Below are 20,034 nucleotides of genomic sequence, written 5' to 3'. Positions count from 1 at the left end.
GTAATAACCGCGCAGTTTTCAAGAAATTCACACCTATTACGTAACTCGAAAGTTGTCTTCTGGGTTGTAGCGCCATTTTGTCTTGTAGACGATAAATAACTCGCTTATAAAATGTTGGTAAACTTCTATCAGACTACAAAGCCAATTTCATGTTCGATATGGTGAGAACCTCAAACGCTATTTAATTTCTCTCAGCTATCTGTATTTTGTATGTTTAAATTTATTGACTAATTTGCATCCGGATTCAATTAATACGATCGTACTAGTTATTTGCGATATTGTATGCAGTGAAATATATCACAGTGTTGTTGGTGGCGAATTGCCAACTTTCGGGTACAGAAACAGACAAACCACGCCATAAGAAAATTTGCCCTCAACTTACCTGAATGGAAGGGCAGTTGGGAGAACCACGCAGTTGGAAACACGACGTCAGTGACTCCCAGGGCTCTGACCAGAGAGACTGCTGGTTTTTCAAACATAATGTCGAAGCAAGTGAACGTTCCAAATTTCACTCCAAAGTCCGTGTCGAAGACGGACAACTCAGGTTCTAAAGTCGCACTGAAGCCAGGTTCACCGAACAAATTGAACTTTCTGTATCTAAAATGCACAGAAGAATAATTTCGTTTAGAAATGTCTGAAATGCTGTATTTAAAAGAAATTAAAGGCTTCATATTTAGAGGAATTTAATATTAAAACTAATCTTGAATAAACGGAGTGTGAGGTTGTGAATCGGTTTTGAATTGTGTAGGACAGGGTCCGGTGGTGAGCTCCGGTGGATGCTCCAATGAATCATCCGGTATCTAAAAAGGCAGAGAACGTTCTGACCAGCTGTGCCATAACCTGCTTCTTGGAGTCAGTTCTCTACTTTATACTGGTCGTAAGAAAAAAGTTCCAACGTGAATTCTTGGACAGTTTCTATCGTCTTTGTTAGTAACGCGATGTTTGAAGTTGGCTCAGCTTCCGCCATCAGCTGAAATTATGAAACCTAATCAGTTGGATTCGATGAAGCTAATGTCAATCCCCGAATTAACTTTATCCTGTGGAAATAACAGATCAAATCTCATATTTTCACCTGGTGACGGACGCAAAGAAAGCTTCCGAAACGTAGTGAAATTAACAAAGACAAAAGAATGTGTCCAAGGATATACATAAGTGTAAAGACACACTTTCCTAAAGACTTTCGACTAAGAAGTTAATGGTTTGTTGATTATTGTATTTTTAACGACATTATTTCAAATGCCGATGCTGTCAAATTTTATGGATAACTGCCAGGCATGGTAAGTAATGACATACTTTTGGCTCATAAAATTGTAGTCATATGAAGTCGGTGTAGCATGGTGCTTAAGACAGGGCTAATTTTATATTTTTTTTGTCTTTTGCTGGACAGGTCATACACGTCAGACCGGAAGACGAATATGAACGGTGGATTGGGAAGGACGTGGACGGAAGATTTTGAGATACTATAACAGCATTTTCCTGAGGATACTGACGAAGATCACATACAGAGTTCAGGCAGTGAACTGAATTTACAACCTCACGAATACAACGTAGGAACAAGTCACATTTCTACACAGATCAAGCGGATTCCATCTTGTACATTTATGATATTCTACTATCAACATTTTCATGCACAGACCAAAATAATTTCGGCATTACAATTCAAAAGAGAGAAACATGTTTTCATTTCTATTAAAATTGTGTTGATTTTTTTGCAACTTATAAATTGATAACTATTCTTATTTATTAATTTACGGCAACATTATTCTTGTAGACACAATATTAAGAACCTCACCTCGCCACCACGGTTCCGTCTCGGTCAAATACAACGTTACTATTGTAAAGGAGAACATCTGAGGACGAACAATTGGTATCACTGGGACATGGTACCATCTCGGGAATATTCACCACAACATAGATGCTTCGGTTTCGAGCCTCACACGACAGCGTGCGGACGACCTGAAATAATTAGTTAGATATAAACCTAATGGAGTAACCTCGTGAGGATGTGTCTGAAAGGAATAATCAGATCTGGATGTGAGTTCTGCGTAGAATAACACCTAATGTTCACGTGAACATGGGTCCACAAACCCTTCCTTTTCGAGATTCCAGCCCGGAAAATTGCTCAGTGCAATGGCCATTTCTACAGAAGTTATCATCTTCGGTAGTTCCAGTTGGAGGAAAACAAGGCGAGTGTAAATCTTATCTGACATGAAGACAAGTTCCTCAGCAGTGGCGGCTAAGAGACCCTGAGCAAAATTGATTAACAAGGCCTCTTTAGAAAATGGATTTTTAATTATTTAAATTATTGTAATTTAACGATCTGAAAACTACCCATCTAGAATTAACTCACTTGATTTATGCAATTCTTCTACCAGATCTCCAATTTTGGTTTTACCTGAATGTTTGTTAATTACGATTGCATCATTACTTTTCAAAAATGTTACAATTGACCCACATAATCTTTTCGCTTTAACTCAGCTTTTGTTTTTAATGTACCCGATTAAAATTTTCTTCCTGAATTACGATCCTGACCCAAAATTGCACGAAAAAAAATTCACGGCCTGTCTACTAAACAGCTTTTCTCCTTTCACAACTCAAAAGCGATTGACTATCTAATATGCAAAATACGAACGTACAAATCCAAATAACACAACTGGTTAAACATACAGAAGTACGTCGTTGTTGATTAAAATCGATACTAGCCGTCAACATTTGTCAGTTTCTCAGAAACATTAAGAGAATAAGTGAAAATATGACCGAAAAGTACACAATCAATCTTCCGTCAACAACAGTACTTTATGGACGACATTTAAATATTGTCGTTTGCTCTCTGCAGGCTTTTATCGGAAACTTTCTCAGTTCCTTCTACACTGTTGCTGGTCTTAGATAAAAGGACATGTATACTGCAAACACGTAAGGAAAAAAAGTCAATTTTGATCCAAGTACATATGTGAGGCATGCGAAGCCACTACAACCTCGAGGCACGGGGTCATCGCCCACTACGCCCACCCCTTACGTCGCCAGTTTTCCTTTGACAGCATGTGTTAGGGTTTTCAGTTAATATCCGTGTCTTGTGTAACTGCATCAGTCGTGCTACTAGCGCTCCCAGTGGCATAGGAACAAGTCTGAAGGTCAAATGACGTACACAGGCCTTGCTTCGTAACAACAAACTAACGAAGTTGGAAACAAGTCTTATCAGTTGATACGGTCACTGCATGGAGTGAGTGCCGTGCTGTAAATCGAAAAGAAAGCGTTTGTGTACCTAAATTCCTACTAACTTTAAGTATTGTTTTGTTGTGTATAATAAATAAGAATTGTCAGATGTCCCCTATACAGAGTGATTCAATATTTTTCTTCATAAATTAGAGGGTACATTGTATGACAACACAGAAATAAAACACAGGTTCGGAAACGTCTGTATTCGGATTTACTACCCTTCAAACTGACAGGTGTTGCAAATTTCTTGGGACGTACAGACATCGCATATAATCACGCCCACTCTTAATGTAGACGTAGTCGAAAATGGGTATTTGTTGTTGTTGTTATTGTTGTTGAAACTGGTACGGGTGTTACTCAACTATGCGAATAATAATCCCACATAACTCAACGTCGTTAAAGGTACATTGATATGACTCTTTAAATTAAGTACTGTTAAGTACAGCAAACAATTACTGATACAGCATCACAACATAGTTCCTGAGTCGTGTACCTTTTTAACGTATCTCTTTTGTGGCAGAGATCCTTGACATTTCAAGAACACAAAGTGAAAGACAAACAAAACAAAACATAACTAATTTTGTAACGAAAGAAGCAAATAAACACGCACTAACTAGTTCTCAGCTGATGACTGGGTGTGCAGCGGTTAGTAACCTTCCAGCGTACAAACGTTTCGCCTCAGCTGAATTCCTGCGCGCTCCACCAAGGACAAAACACGCATTAGCACATTCCTCGACAGTGTAGTCTATTTTGCAGGCCGCTTCATAGAACTACTATCCGTTACTATCATAACCAAAAGGAGGTAAAAGTCACCTCAGATTATGCGTATTTCCTTCATTCTTAGTAGTTGAGTAACTTCACGGCTTCCCAAATCACAAAAAGCAACATCTGATTAGAAAAATAACAGCACAGACAAGTACCATACTGACCAAGAACATTCCAACCGGGAATCTCTCATCACGTATTACGTATCAAGTTGGACTTCGTTTCGAATGTCTTTTTAGATATACTTTTATTGTAATTTGGATTATATTCTAGAAACGATACGTGTACATACACTTGATTTCCTTTGTGTTCATTTCTACATTAATTTGCTAACTAGCATCTAAGGAATTGATATTATTGTCATTTCGCTGTGTTCAGTTTGGACATGACCGTTTGACAAAAATAAGATATAATTTAAAGATTTGGGTTTGAATACCTCAGTAGAGGAAAAAATCTAAGGGATTTGGTAGGAGAAGGGAGAGAAGGTGTTGGCCAAATATTATATGCGTGTGTGTGAGAGTGAGAGAGGGTGGGAGAGAGAGATATATATATATAGTATATGTGGACAGCGTCACAGAAGGCATAAGGCACTGTTCACATACTGCCTATCTATTACTGGCAAAAGGTTCAAAAGCCAGTTAAACTTCTGTTTTCTTATAAGTTACATTATAAACTTTTTCCCACGAATGTCTGCTTCTAACAGACCTTGAGGGTTTTAAAAACTAATTAAAAATTTACCTCCTCCACTCCGCTGGAATCATCCGTACAAGGGTTCACCCGATCTTCAGGATTCGGCAGGTGAGTTGAGAAGCTGCCATGACCGGCAAAGGTAACCAAACCGCACTCCGGAAACACGATGATGTCAGCTCCCTAAAACAAGCAACCCAATCACAACTTTTCACAGCACACTTTCGCCTGCGATGTCTACGGAGTGGTAATATTCCCACCTCGTATTTCATAGATCTCGGGTCTATCATTCTAACGGCCGGATATCATGACTGATATTTTTACTATTTTACTAAATCTTTCAAAGCAAAAGTTTTAGACTATTTTAAAATAGGACAAGAGCACTGACTTCTTTATCCTTTCCATTTGACCATTCATTAACATACTTTCAGTCAACGCTTTTTTCGTGGTTTAAACAAGGGCAGTGAGATTTCAATATAATATTTGTCACCTGAAATATCACTGGCGATGGCCCTAATAATTGAGGCAGCAAGTACCTCTGAAACGTCGGTAAAGTTCTAACAGACCAAACGGTGCAACAACCCAGAAGGCAGCCTCATATTCGAAGTAAGCGTCGTTAAAAAACGATAATTATCTCTAAGATGGTATAAATATGAACGTGTTTAACACGTGGGATGCCCACTTCACGATAAAACAACGTTTGCAGCAAGAAAGATGCGAAATAATGAACATAACACGTCATAAGTAACCACCAAGACGTGCTTTTAACATTTCCAAGGTGTTTCATTCATTATAAGCTCACTGTCCTGCAGGCCTGATTCCTTCTAAGAGATGGAGTGTAATCGTTTATGGGAAAATTCAGGATTACTTTTCCTTTAAGAGGTTAATATTTTATCGACATTTCTGTATGCGTTATAATATTGTAAAGTAAGTACAGATTAGAGGCACACGTTTTTCAAGTACGCTGTTGATGTTCTCAACTGTCCGATCTCATTATAAATCTAATCTGATTTTAATTTTTTTACAAAATAACACAGATGATACAGACATAATCACTCGTATGATGGATGAATATGGACACTGACTGATAACAGCAATCTAAGGTATTAATTTATAATCAGGAGATAAAGCCAGAGCGTGTAATTTCGAACTTTTATATCTCTCTCTTTACTTTGCAGGTTTTCTAACGAATCTGTCACCCTCTCAGCTCATTCACTCAGTGGCTGACAGAACCACAAAAGAAATTGTATTTTGAGGAGTAAACAATGTTTTTGTTGCATTTTGTTAAGTGTGGGTAAAAGTGAATTTTGTTGTAAACGGGAAACGCATAACAGTCTCCATTTTAGTGACAAACTGGCGCTAGAATTCTTCTTTGATGCTAAGATTTTAATCTGCATCGCATTCTCTGGTAACTCGGAAATTATTCGACGTGTGTAATAAGATTTCAAAATTTTATCGCGGATAATAAATTAATAATTCTCATAATACTGCAGTAAAAGTTTTTGTAGGACAAACCATTACGAAATTGTACAAAAGTCCATTTAGAACTTACATGAATATAAAACGTGAAAAAGACAAGTTATAACTACAGTAAAATATAATTTTATGCAATAGAAAATTCCCTCCTCGAGGACTATGGTTATGTAATATCTATTACGGAAGCTTTCATAAAAGCAGATATTAACAAGAGTGGAAAGATGTGTGCAGGCTTCCCAGCTCCACTGTTAGTTTCTTTGCATATCTGATGGATCATTATCTTGTTTCTTCGTCGCTGATATTAATCTTAAAGTAAGATAAATCTTTTCTACATAATCCTGCCAATATAAATTTGTATAACACAGTTACGTAAAAAAGAACAAATTCATTTACTACCACAATTTCTTTTTTGCAGTGTACTAATACCATTCATACGTTTAAATCTTGAGGAATGTTATGCATACACATGAATCATATTAATATTTACTGTTTATTCAGTTATACCTAACAAACATACTAAAAACAATTAGGATTAAAATATTAACCTACGTGCAATCTTTTTCAGAAATCAAATCAAACAATAATCACAGTCACTTCCGTTGTCTTACAAATAAAATTGAAACTGCGTATTTGTTCGCTTATATTTCGAGAACGGATATATCGATTTGCACTAAATTTGGCATACTTGAGACCAAGGAGACGACAAAGTGGGCCAAAACTCCGAAACATTTTATTGAGTTCCGAGTCCCGGTGACGATCGCTATTATAGTTCGGAAAATACGCACGACAGGAGAACGGCGCTTACCACAATTTTATTTGTGGAGGAGATTATAGGAACTCAGATCACAAACCCCGAATATGTCCCGATTTCGAGTCTCGGTGAATATTTTGGGTTTAGGGATATTATAATTCAATTCAATTGTTTATTTTCAGTGTGGTGCATCAACATCCAGAAGGCCAATTACAGTTACAGCACAAGATTTATATTTTATTTAGTGTTCTGTCTGACGACAGGTCCATATGAACAGGATCCTTCCATCCTTTTCTCGGACTGGGACCTGTTCATATACGTTCTTTGGCAGATGATCCAGAAGTGGTTTGCCATTGCCTTCTTCTGTGTGTGAATGGAGTAATTGTTGGGATGCCACGGAGAAATCAGGGGAAGCCCCCGGAGGAAAACTCCGTGTTGCCTAGACCACGGCCTTGCCCAACACAAGTTATAAATTCGGGCACCGCCGGGAATCGAACCCGAGACCCCAGGATTACAAGGCCAGCGTTCTAACCGCTAGACCACCTTGGCTAATACAGCACAAGAACAGGATAATAAATACAGAATGGTAACAACAAATATATTATAAAAATAGGGCATTTATACATAAAGGCAATTTGCTACTGAATACATGAATATCTTTGTAATAACAGTTCAAAAAATGAATCAACACTCAACCATCTTCAAAAGCATTCAAACTCAACATAAAAGAATTCCTATCTATTTATAAGAACGGATAGCAAGGGCGGATATGCCATAGCTCAGGCGGTTAGTTATCCGCCGGCTTCTAACCGCGGAGGGCCTGGTTTACTTCCAGTTCGGTCCATGTCAGATTTGTGGTGGACAACATCGGGTCAGGTTTTTCTCAGTAATTTTCGGCTTTGCAATTAAAACAATTTTAATTTTTGTTGATTATATCTTAAAGTTTGTACCATAAAATCAGTCATATATGGATAAATATTATACAATTACACTTCTAATAATAATTTATTTGAATCGTTGTATGTTCGTGTAACTGAAATAGACTGCGGGACATGATACAAATAGGCTATCTATCTAAATATTAATTCTGGTATTTCACCAAATATTTCATATTTACATCGACTTAATTCAGTCTGCCTATTATTCGTCTTTTTACGTACTTTATAATTTTACTCACTAGTCGCTATCATTCCAATTAAACTACAGGAAGCTTTAATTGTTGAATTAACGACATATTTTTGCCTAGACGTTAAGTCTTGATAATTTAAAATACGTTTTACGGGTATAATTAGCCTTCTACCACTCACTCAAGTTTAACCAAGTCCATGTAAGAGCACGTCATATGAATTATGTTAGCTGAACAGATTTCTCGTCCAACTTGACTGAAATTCCGAACACAGGCTTATAATGTCGAAAAATAAAACTGAATGTTGTTATGAGCTGATTTTAATTAATCATTCTGTACAGATGGCCTTTCCCACGTATTTATCGATTATCATTTACAAATACACACACCGTCATTATTATTTCATGCTTAAGTTTCTTTTCCCATCTAAGGCACATTCAGGCACTAATGTCTGAAATTAAGAGACTGCATACACAAGTCGAGATCAATCCCTTGCTCTGTTTTAACATCTTCATTACAGTTTCCTTCTCGCGTTATTTCCTTCTAAGGTAAGGGATTCTTCCGTCCCTCCTTGACTTGAAGCAGGTATTTTTCTGTGTGTCTCAGGAATAATTTATTGCTAAAATTGAATTTTTTTTTCCTACAAGTGTTTCCACAAAAATTCAACCACTTTTTCCAATTTAAATTAGTTCCACAACCTGAAATCTTGTTATAACCTGAGCAGCATTTTCTAACTCTCCGCATAGCGCCATCTGCATTTTATAACTCCCTCCGTAAATCCATTAAGTGTCCACGTCCATATTCTTGGTGAATCAAAGAGGATGAGATGAACGTGAAGTGTAGGACGAACGCGAAGAATAAAAACACCATACAAAATTTTAGTCGGAAATCCTGAATGGAAAAGGCGACTTGGGAAATCTAAATGTGCGGATTGTACAAAAATATATTATAAAATGTATGGTATGAGAGTACGTACGGTCGAAACTTCACTGACATTGGAGAAGGAACAGTGTCGGAGTTTTGTGAACACGGCGATGAACACTGGGCTTTACGGAACACAAGAAATTTCGTGACTATCTCAGTGATTACCAACCTATAAATAAGGACTCATTAGATGTAGTAAGATCTATCTTTACGGCAGTGACTATGACCTGCATTCGGAAGTCAACGAGTTGAGTTCCGTCAGAACGGGCTATCAAGATGACGGACTTCCAGAAACATGACACGAACTTACGACATCTGATCGGCCCACCTGACAACCAAGTCCTGTCAATTTCCTTTGGTTGACAAGGGTCTTTCGCAGAACTCCATTTTAGTAAGTGTCAAAGTGATTCTGGTTCTTAAATCTCAGATTAAGACTTCACTTTTTCGATACGAAAGGCTTATAGAACCTTATGAGTTTCTTTATCAGCTTTCTTCATGTCTTTTATGTCAGAAGGGGATCTGGAGCCTGGGAAAGCACATGATAAAAGTGACTGGCGGGAAAATTGAATTAAGCACAAGTTATCGTTGAAAATGTTATTTAGTTTATTTAATTACACGTTCTTAGCCGCGAGTGTCTTCAGCGTTGAACGTTAAGCGTAAAAAAAGTAGCCGTAGCCTATTCTGGGGTCAAATTTGGGAAATTCCTGTGTAGAAGTTAGCACCCCTGATTTTCATTACATCCAGAGACCGACTGGCTTAAGTCAGGTTTCCGGTCCCCGTTCTCAATCCTCCTAAATTACTCCTTAAAATTGACCACGACTGCTAGCTTCTATAAGTTTTCAATTAATTATTTACAAATCAATTTATAATTAATAACTAAGCAGAATAAAATACGTAGGCCTAGTTAAATAATTTAATAATCAATTATCAATCCCACAACATGTGTTTATCTGCATGCTCAAATAAACTGATCACAGAATTTTTGTGTTTTACGTGATTTCAAGGTGGCCAGCGCGAATTTTGTCGCCTTTAAAATTTCACTGGGCTTAGAATTGTCGTAAGCTGAAATACTACAGTCAAATAATAAAATATGTATATGCAAGCAAGGTTTTGCTTCCCGACGGCAGTTCATGACGTGGTTTGGTTAACTGTCAGTTGCATAGCCTACCTTCTCTGCCGCTCGTTGAATATGCAGAACGTAGTTCGCTAAGTTCTTGGTTACAACGTCAGCTGCAGTGTCGCCATCTGAAGCCGTGACTGGGGAGTACTCCACCACAGCGGCGACATACGTTGGAGAATCGGGCGTTGATGCCTGGCAGAACATAACAGAACGTCGTCACTAAAACATGTGCGGTAGGAAAATACCTGGCCATCATATATAAAGCCACTGATTGTTGATCCGTGTACAAAATATCCTACGCACCTTGCCTATCTCGTTATTCGGAGATCGCGGGTAGGATTTATGTTAAGCCAGGGTGCAATTCTTGTGGGTCTAAACGGAATAATAAGGGGTAACTGTGAATAAAATGTTCAGGAATACAATTAAATCTTATATTCACCCATATACGAGGTGCGATCGGAAAGTTTCTAGACTGTGTCAATATCGGGCGAACCGGATGTAGTACGAGCTTCTGCCTTTAGGGGGTGCAGCCTACATTCATAGTGAATCAGTGTGCCAGCCGGCATCATCGAATTAGCATTTGTTTCTTAGTTACGGGCGTTTTGGTAGTGCATTACACCGACCCTCCTGCGATTTCGGAATGGCGTGTGCATCAAATTTTGACAAAGACTCGCCAAAACGGCTACGGAAACCTATGAAATGCTAAAGCAAGCATTTGGGGAGTCCGCAATGGGTCGTGTACAAACTTTTGTGTGGCATTCACGTTTTAAAAATGGCCGAACCTCTGTCGATGATGATGACGAGCGTTCTGGACGACCATCTTCGAGCACAACGCCCGAAAATGTTACGAAGATTCGGCAGGCCATTCACGAAGATCGACGTCGTACCATCAACGACTTGTGCGACATTGTTGGGATAGGCTATGGGACCTGTCAGCTGATTCTAAAGGAAGAACTCCACATGCGACGCATCGCAGCCAAGTTTGTGCCAAGGCTCCTGTCTGAGGACCAGAAGCAGAATCGACTTCTCGTTTGTAAGGAGCTCAAAGATCTTGCAAGAACCGACCCCAACTTCCTTTCTAAGCTCCGTGTGACTTCTTCCTCTTCCCAAAGATGAAAATTCAGCTAAAGGGAAGGAGATTTGAGACGATAGAAGAGATTCAGGCAAAATAGCAGATGGTGCTTGACAGGCTGACAAAGAAAGATTTCCAGGGATGCTTCCAGGCTTGGCAGCGGCGCTGGGATCGTTGTGTTTACTCCCAGGGGAACTACTTCGAGGGTGATGGATAAATTTAATACCTCAGATAAGTGTACGGGTTTTTATACGCGCAGTCTTGAAACTTTCCGATCGCACCTCGTACAAGAGCTCAGGGTTCTATTCAAGAAGCTTCAAAATGTGAACATTTATCGAATCGAGATTTATTAGACTCATTTTAATGAATACAGACATAATTTTTATTTGCATAGTTCTTTTAACTGCCCTGAATTCAATTTTACGCATTGGACAAGTCCAGCAATTATGTGGCACAACGACGGTATACAACAGTACATTGATCAATGGAAATTTGTTAATTTTACTGTCAAAATAAATATAATTTCAATGCAATTTATGCACTTTTGGTGAATATTGTTGGTCAGCGTAAATATAGCTACATTCATAAGACTGTAGTAATGAGTAATATCGTTATTCCATTAAGTTTATTTCAAAATATAAGCAATAAATGCGCGCTTGCCTATAAAATCTAACAAGGCAACACAAACGACAAAACCGATTGTCACTTTATTCAAATATTGTAATTTTTCTATTCCTATGTTTATGCACGCGTAAATATAGTAATAAATAAATAAATAATTATAAATAGCTCGGCTGTTTAGAATAAATGCCTATTGTATAACGTTAATTTTAAATGTAATATCAATAAATACGAATGGTATAATTTACAAAAATATGTTTCTCCAGTACTAGAACTTATGAAAGGAAAGATAAATCATACTTTTATAACACAAAGGCGTCTCTTGATTTATATGACAGTGCGAACTGACACAAAGCAAAAGGACATAGACTGCCAATATTAAGCATCAAATTAAGTATCCGACTCAACCAAGTTGGAGATTAGCGAAATGATCTGTTTCATTCATATCGGGTCACTTTGTGACTCTTTCATTTAACCTGTTCACTGCGTTCGCTTAATATCACTGAATATATTTACATATTAAATGCTACATATAACAGAGTTGGCACAAACCTGGACTCTTGGCTGCGAGATAAATAAGGAATATATCACCACACAAAGGAAGATCTTCATTTTTTATGTTTGTAGCCAAAATTCTGTAACAAACAAAAAGAATTGTATTATTAAATCGGATAAAATCAAAAAATACGCCAATTTTAAAATACCATGAAAGTGTTGTTGGCAGCACTGAAAAATTTATAAGTTTTCGTAAGCCGTAAAGCAGTGGTGTCAACCTGGGGTACGCGTACCCCAGGGGGTACGCGAAGACATCTTAGGGGGTACGTGACATTTAAAAAATATATATATTATTTTATGATAAACACTGAATAATCAGTAATGTAATTTATTTAATTTATTTTAGATGTAGATTATATACTATGTATAACTTGAATTATACACCAACATCTTTGGGGGTACAAAGTTGAAGATAAATTATATCTGGGGTACGCGAACAAAAAAGGTTGAATACCACTGACATAGACTAGTGGTATTCAACCTGGGGTACGCGTACCCCCGGGGGTACGCGAAGACATCATAAGGGGTACGTGAAATTTAAAAAAATATATACATTATTTTATGATAAACACTGAATAATCAGTAATGTAATTTATTTAATTTATTTTACATGTAGATTATATACTATGTATAACTTGAATTATACACCAACAACTTTGGGGTATAAAGTTGAAGAGAAATTATATCTGGGGGTACGCGAACAAAAAAAGTTTGAATACCACTGCCGTAAAGCACTGGCAAATTGTATTTAAGTATTTAATTATCATTACATCATAAAAGAGTACATTTGTAAGAACATAATTTTTAATTTGGGAAAAGCATAAATGTATAAAATGTCCCACTCATGCTCATGTTCATCGTATGCTGCACTCTTAAGCAGAAACAGACGCTGAAATGTATAATGTAAGCCGTACAAAACTTGTGAATTGCAGATGGCTACGGTCTGGAATTTAGCACTGTGGCAACATGTAAATACGTGTCAGATGAGCTTTCTGCTTCCATCATCATAATAATGAATCGGAAAAAAGTAAGCTCCTGTAAAAGGTCGGTTAATAACTACCAGAACACCTGATGTTCCATTCCAGAAGACAGCAAACTTCATAAATTTTACCGCGAGACCTTCACAACTCAGCGTGATGTATTGTGTTCAGTTAAATGTTTACTATATCGAAAAATGTTACAAATAACATTATTAAGGTCTGAATGGAGTGTTAATTTTTTACTTCCTAATAATCTTTTAAATAATGGCCTACTTTTATGATAAAACTACTACACTTCGATTTGAACTCCATATGAAGGGGGATTTATTTTTCGAAAATATCATTAAAAATCCTCACTACAAATTATAATGTAGGTTAAAAATCAAATTTACAAAAATAGCCGTTTATTCTTTAATGAAGATTTCACGGCGACTAACACCAACAAGCTGACTGATTATGGGGGCAGAGATGGTCACTAAAACGTCGGTAATATCTAACCAACTAACACGACTTATAGCCCCGAGAGTATTTGTTAACTCGTTTAGTAGTTACAAAGGCGGATAGACAGACAGACGGATATACTGGCGGAACACCCACCTACTGTATTTTTACTTTATAGAAATAATACAAGTCTGTTAAGTATAAACACAACACTAACCTAATTTCTTGACAATTATTTCCAAAGCAAAATATTTTTAAATATCCTTTGCCTGGAATATGCCCTAATTTTAATGTAAAATGTATGTACACGCAAGAAATACTCAACTTACATGTGAATCTGATGCAATGCAACTACAAACTAAATATGAATCCGTGCTTCTGTAGAGTGAATATTTTTAACCTTTGAACAGACCCATAAAATATTTTGAAAGTTGAACACTGTGATGATAAGATAAGTTAAAGCATGTCGCGACACTTTCAGCATATAAATAATCTTGTTTTGTAACTTCTTGTTCAAATAGCGAAAATTTCTTTATGTCCAAATATAATTAAATCGTGTTGACGCAGGTAGTTATAGAGTTTTCACTTTTTGTCTTCGCGGTATTAGCTGGCATACGTCTATTCAAAAACACAAAACCCTTCAATAACGCGTATATAGTTACATCAAACCTTTGAAGTATAAAATTCAAGTAATTAATATTTAAAAAAGTAAGTTCCTGATTAAAATAAAACGTATCTCTATTACAAGGGGCAACTGTTTAATTATGTTCAGATAAATAATTAGTTTCAAGTTCATTAATTTTTATCAGGTATTGTATTTTCTTCTGCCTAAATGTTCTACTGGTTTCAAGTCTTAAATTTTTCAGATTATCTCCATTGATCTGGCTTGGGTTTTGTAATCATTATTTCCGCTTGTTTATTAATTATGATCACTCAGCAACAAACCAAGGTTTACTATGTTTTAGTTAATGATATCCTACATTTTCCTAGGCTGAGATCTTGATATTATCCCAAACATTATCCCGTGCGCTATTAATATCAAAAACGTCATCAAAGTTATCTAAAGCCGCAAATCTATTGGAGATTTCTATCTGGTACTTTCCTTTAACTTCTTCGTCATTGAGTTTCTTCAAATCAAATCTTTCTAGATCAAAATTTTGCTTGTTGTTTACTTACTGAATGTCTGCTCCTTAATTTTGACACTGCCAGTTATTGATCGGTATTACAGTCAGCTTCTCTGAAAGATCTGACATGACATCCAACGTACTGGCGTGTCGTCTTTTGTCACCACCAGGAGAAGTCCAGGTATATTTATGAATGCTATGGTGAGAGAATGTTGTGCTTTTGACAATTAGATTTTCTGAAGTTGCAAAATTTACTACTCTGACCAAATTATCGTTATTAATCTCATGTAGACTATCCCTAACAATAACCGGTTAAAAAATGTCCTCCCCACCTAACTAACTAATCTCCTAGCAAAATTTTCGTACGGTACCTTGGGAACTGGTCAAATACGTGTTCTATTTCTTCGTAAAGGTTATTCTTTGTGACATGATTGTTATAATCAGGGCATGCACATTAGTAAAACGACATCACACCAACTATTCTTAGAGTTACATACGACATCCTGCCACTAATAAACTCTACTCTTTTAACTGCTGAAAATAATCCTATTATGTACGAAAAATTCTGTTTCTAAGTGGTGATTAACGTTCTCTTTTCCATAGCAAAATGTATAATTTTCTGCTGTTTGATATCCCATCCCACCTAACTTCTTACACTCTCACCAAATGTAGCTTATACGTATTTCTGCCCAGCTACGTTCTGGATTGAACCTATCATGTATACTCTCCTAATATTCCACGTACCAAATCTCATGTCCTTTAACATTACTAATTATTTAGTTAAATATGAATTGCCATTTAACCTCATGACATGTTAACAGCCGCATCATGAACACTCATACACATCTCCAGTCATTTCATTTTATTTCACTTACAGTAAATTTCCATAGTTTTCGGACTCTCTGACCACAAGAACGTCGGATGACACATTTTTTTTCTTCGTAGCTACATTATATCAGTAGACAGCCATGCCTAAACGCGAAAATGTAGGGTCCTATAAAGTAAATGTTAACTGAACGAGTGATGTGTCTTCAATGATCATCAGACGTTTCGTGCTGAAACACTGATAACGTGTTAAAGCCAAATATGTCCCTGTAACCAAGAACCACACAGAGGAGGTGTGTACCGGGAGGTGTGAACGTAAATCTCGATGTTAGTTGCGAGTGAACTGATAGCATCACGCTCCGGCCTGTTTAATATCAGGGAAACAGGAAGCTAGGGGTGGAGGCGGGTTGCATCAGTCAGTCTAAAAGCACTGGCAAACCAAAACTTTCATCCGTGTCGAGAATTGAATTGCCGTAGTCCATCCTACAGCCCCTAACTATACTAATTAACTTATCTCGTCCCACATCGACGAACTTCAGTAACTCCATACAGCACTATTCCTTCAGAAGTTACCAGTCGTTCAACTGATCAAGAAATGATCCGCCTTCTACAGACCCAGAATATTCATTACCGAGTTGACAAGAACCCACCTTTCGTCCCAAGCAAGACAAATTCAGCCCACAAAATCTCGCTCAATTTAAGATCTGTTTTAATACTATTGTACTTCCTATGCCTAGGGCTTCAAGTGGTCGAATCACGTTTGTTTCATTTCGAATACAGGCCCAATTACGTAGGCTAGTTTATTATTCCAATAATGCTTGGAAAAGAACAAAAAAACATTTTAAAAAGTAGTTCTTCCACACACAACATTAGCATCATGTCACACGTACCATGTCCAAACGACATTCAAGCTTCATTCATGTACGCCGCAGCTTGTGAACGTAAACTGTTGCAATACCAACTGCAAATCTATCCTTCAAGTCGTTGACTTCGACCACCCGAGTACGATACACAGTCTTTCACGTATTCCCTTAGAAAAAAATCACAGGGAATGATGTCCGGTGATCTGTCCGGCCAAGAGATGGAACCAGTACGGCTAGTCCATCGGTGTGGGAAATGTTGATCAAGAGAGACATGCACAATCAAGGTCCAATGTGGTGGTGTTCCGTCTCGTTGGAAGAACACAGCAGGTTGTAATTCTTGTACCTACGGATAGATAAAGTTTTCCAGCATTTCTACGTAATTTTCATCAGACACACGTGGACTCTCTGTGCCTTTCTTGAGCAAACACTTCCGGTCTCCTTGAATTGTTTGTACCGTCACGTGTCGATGGTCTTGATGGTGACGTCTTGTGATACGTTATTCTGAAACGTCTTTGGACGTTTGTATCCAATTTATTTCCGATAAACTACTCCTTATACCGTGCCTTCTTCTTTGCGTTCATGGTGACTACCCAAATTCACAAATACTGATGCAGTACAGTAAAAAATAATGAATGCTACAATCGGCCGAGAACTCGGTAAAACTTTGAAAGTTTCTCTCGCAGATGACGGTTAAACAGTGCATCTATGTATTTTCGTAAAGATTTCATTTGCGTGTAAAGTTATAAAGATAAGTTATATACACCCTGTATATTGTGTAAGCATGAAGAAGCAAACAGCATACATTCTCTTATGCCTTGTTCGGAAATTAACATCCGCACAGAGCCTTGCTTTGCACCGCGTCAGATATTATCATGCTAATTTGTAAGCACAATGCCCCCAGAAGCCCAGCAGGTTCTGACGTCATTATGTCAGTATCCATCTCATTGTCCAGTAATACGGTTCACAGATATTGTGTTACATCGCTTTAACAGGGACACAAAACGGTGATATCGTTGCTCTGCTAACCATTTAGAGATATCTATGTCGATTCGTCATTGTATGTTTTAACGTTCAGTTACTCGGAATTTTGTTAAGTTTCCTAATTGTATTCGTTTGGTTGTATGAATAAATGAAAATGTTACGCTGCGGTGTTAAAATTTTCCAAGTAATTCAATTCAATTCATTTATCATTGTAATATTACAATACATAATGTGCTACGATGTAATTATATTGTACATGTATGGCAAGGATATCTAATCATACTGTAGAAGATCGACTTCACATTCAGACGGTAAGTTTAAAATTCATTTCTGATAAGAATTTAAGTAGCAGAAATGTCTTTTTCACGGAAGAAACAAATATGTGATTTTATTTTCGTTTACTTAACTATCGCTCGATTTTGATGAGAGAGAGAGTGTTTTCTAGGACTTGAGAACTGGGTTTCTAAAATTATGATCTGCCATTCTTAATTCTTTGGAAGTGATGAGACAGTTTACACTGATTAAAATCTTAAACGCGATTGGCATATTTAGCGGAGATAACCAGAGTCAACATGAAACTTGATGGTGCTTCAATTTTTACCAAGGTTTCACAAAGTTCATTCATCAAACTCATTGAACACGTATATCAAATCTAAAACTTCTTCATGATGGTGAAGAGTCATTTGAATAAAAATTTTCTTGGATATTATCCATCGTCTAGTAAAATATAAAACGTAAAACGACGTTTCGGAGATGGGTCTCTATCTCCGTCTTCAGGTTCCTATTCAGTTGGGCCCACTAGATAGAGCTAGTCCGGAGATAGGGATTAGCTCTATCTGAGTAGGAACCTGAATACGGAGGTAGAGCCCCATCTCCGAAACGTCGTTTTACGTTTTATATTTTACTAGACGATGGATAATATCCAAGAAAATTTTTATTCATTGAAAACGTATTTTCAAAAATTTATCTTCTTCAAACAAAGATAAATGCAGGCACTGGTGCTACTGTTTAGTGACAATGATTCTGAATTTATTTGTACAAACGTGGAGTAACTAATATAAAACATTCAAACATTAAGACGTATTTTATAATGTTAATCTAACACACGTAAATTGTGAATTATGCTAATACTAAGTACCATTAAAAAGTGTTTAATATAATATAATTTAGATCACATTTCACAATTCCATAATACTATCACTCAAATTTAAATCAACAAAATGCAAAATACATTCAAGTCTTATTATTTACATGAGTAATTTCAGTGCCATGTAAATATCTTTTCAGTTTAATCAAAACTGTGTTTAACTTCTTGACTTTCCCCGTGCATTGTTTTACTCAATTACATGTGTGTATGGAGGCACATTACCTGGTATTGAGCTCCCTGGCTATGGCCTGATGTCCAAAGCTGACTCAGTAGCCACGTCAAATTTCGCTTCCCAGCTAACAGAAGCAAAAGACTTAACTAACGCACGGTTGTCAGCCGACAATAGCAGCGTATCAGAGGTGAAGGTCGTTTCAAATTAGCATGATAATTTTAGTATCCGTCGCACTGAGCTGTATTACATGGACCTCTCATTAGGTTAATTAGATAAGGAGACAAAGGAAACTACAATGACGCCTCTCCGCACAGCCCGTGATTAAACGTAAACAAGTCCAGTTGGGTGATGAGCGACCCAGGTTAATGTGAATATGCGTACAGTTGTCCCTGTTCATAAGCACTGCTGTATAACGTGTCGCGCTTCTGTTTATAACTTCACGTCATTTTTAGACAGAGGTGTGTAGAAAACTTTCTGGGAAAAATCCATGTTTGGAATAATTGGTACAAGGCAGTAAAAAACCGGTTTCTTAAATCAGAAAAGAAAAGTCTTCTTTACGTCATAAGTATCGGTTATACCGACGTAAGCAGTCACAATGGCCACGTGGACTGAGGGCTGGGCCTTGAGCTGTACTGACCTTGCGACGGACCGATCCCTCTTCCAAGGAGTCCTACCAACTGCCTATAGATCAGTGCCAATGAAATGTTGGGACGCGGAGATGCTCAGGCACTGAAGAACGGGTAGTATAATAAAATATACCGACGTAACCAAAAGTAATTAATATTACAGTGGTATTTCCACCGGGATGTCGTGTTACGTTGCAATAAAAAATTGATTTTTTTCTCTCAGTAGTATTTAATGATTACACTAATATTTGTGATTCGTGCTAATCACACATCCTTTGTGGACATACACAAATAAGAGAACCATTTTATTACAATTGGGTTAAACGTAATGACATTACAAACAATATTATGTGTCTATTTTAAACTGCCACTTTAGTGTGGCACGTTGCAACACTTCGTATGAAGGTTCCTGAACAGCATAATTAATCATGCATGCGTAACCTACATTTATGCTTGAAAAATTATCCATTTATTCCTTATCATATTCAAAATTTATAATTAAACACTATTTTCCTGTTGTATTTACAAACCCATTACATTACCCTGAGTTCGAGGACGAAGA

The 20,034-nt window shown here is 37.2% G+C and overlaps 1 protein-coding gene across 11 annotated transcripts in view; it reads right to left on the bottom strand.

The window, feature by feature from the left end:
- Positions 1-20,034, bottom strand: part of LOC110837522 (vanin-like protein 1) — a 207,790-nt gene that overhangs the window by 7,287 nt on the left and 180,469 nt on the right. For 9 of the 11 annotated variants that reach the window (XM_087343643.1, XM_087343641.1, XM_087343644.1 and 6 more), the window contains 5 exons: positions 12,311-12,393; positions 10,114-10,257; positions 4,720-4,851; positions 1,793-1,956; positions 383-597 (listed from right to left, as the gene is read on the bottom strand). In XM_087343643.1, the coding sequence (XP_087199769.1) occupies positions 383-597; positions 1,793-1,956; positions 4,720-4,851; positions 10,114-10,257; positions 12,311-12,370 (715 nt within the window). In that variant the 5' untranslated portion in view covers positions 12,371-12,393. Of the gene's footprint in view, positions 1-382; positions 598-1,792; positions 1,957-4,719; positions 4,852-10,113; positions 10,258-12,310; positions 12,394-14,063; positions 14,086-18,896; positions 19,264-20,034 lie in introns of those variants that run through there. The other 2 variants (XM_022079758.2, XM_087343648.1) reach the window with 2 other exon arrangements.

Source organism: Zootermopsis nevadensis, unplaced genomic scaffold, assembly GCF_977971745.1.
Source record: "Zootermopsis nevadensis isolate Lab colony 2312 unplaced genomic scaffold, Znev_1.0 Znev_ptg000006l, whole genome shotgun sequence".
Taxonomy (NCBI): Eukaryota; Metazoa; Arthropoda; class Insecta; order Blattodea; family Termopsidae; genus Zootermopsis; species Zootermopsis nevadensis.
Note: the sequence above shows the minus strand (reverse complement) of the source record. Positions and strands in the feature narration are given on the sequence as shown.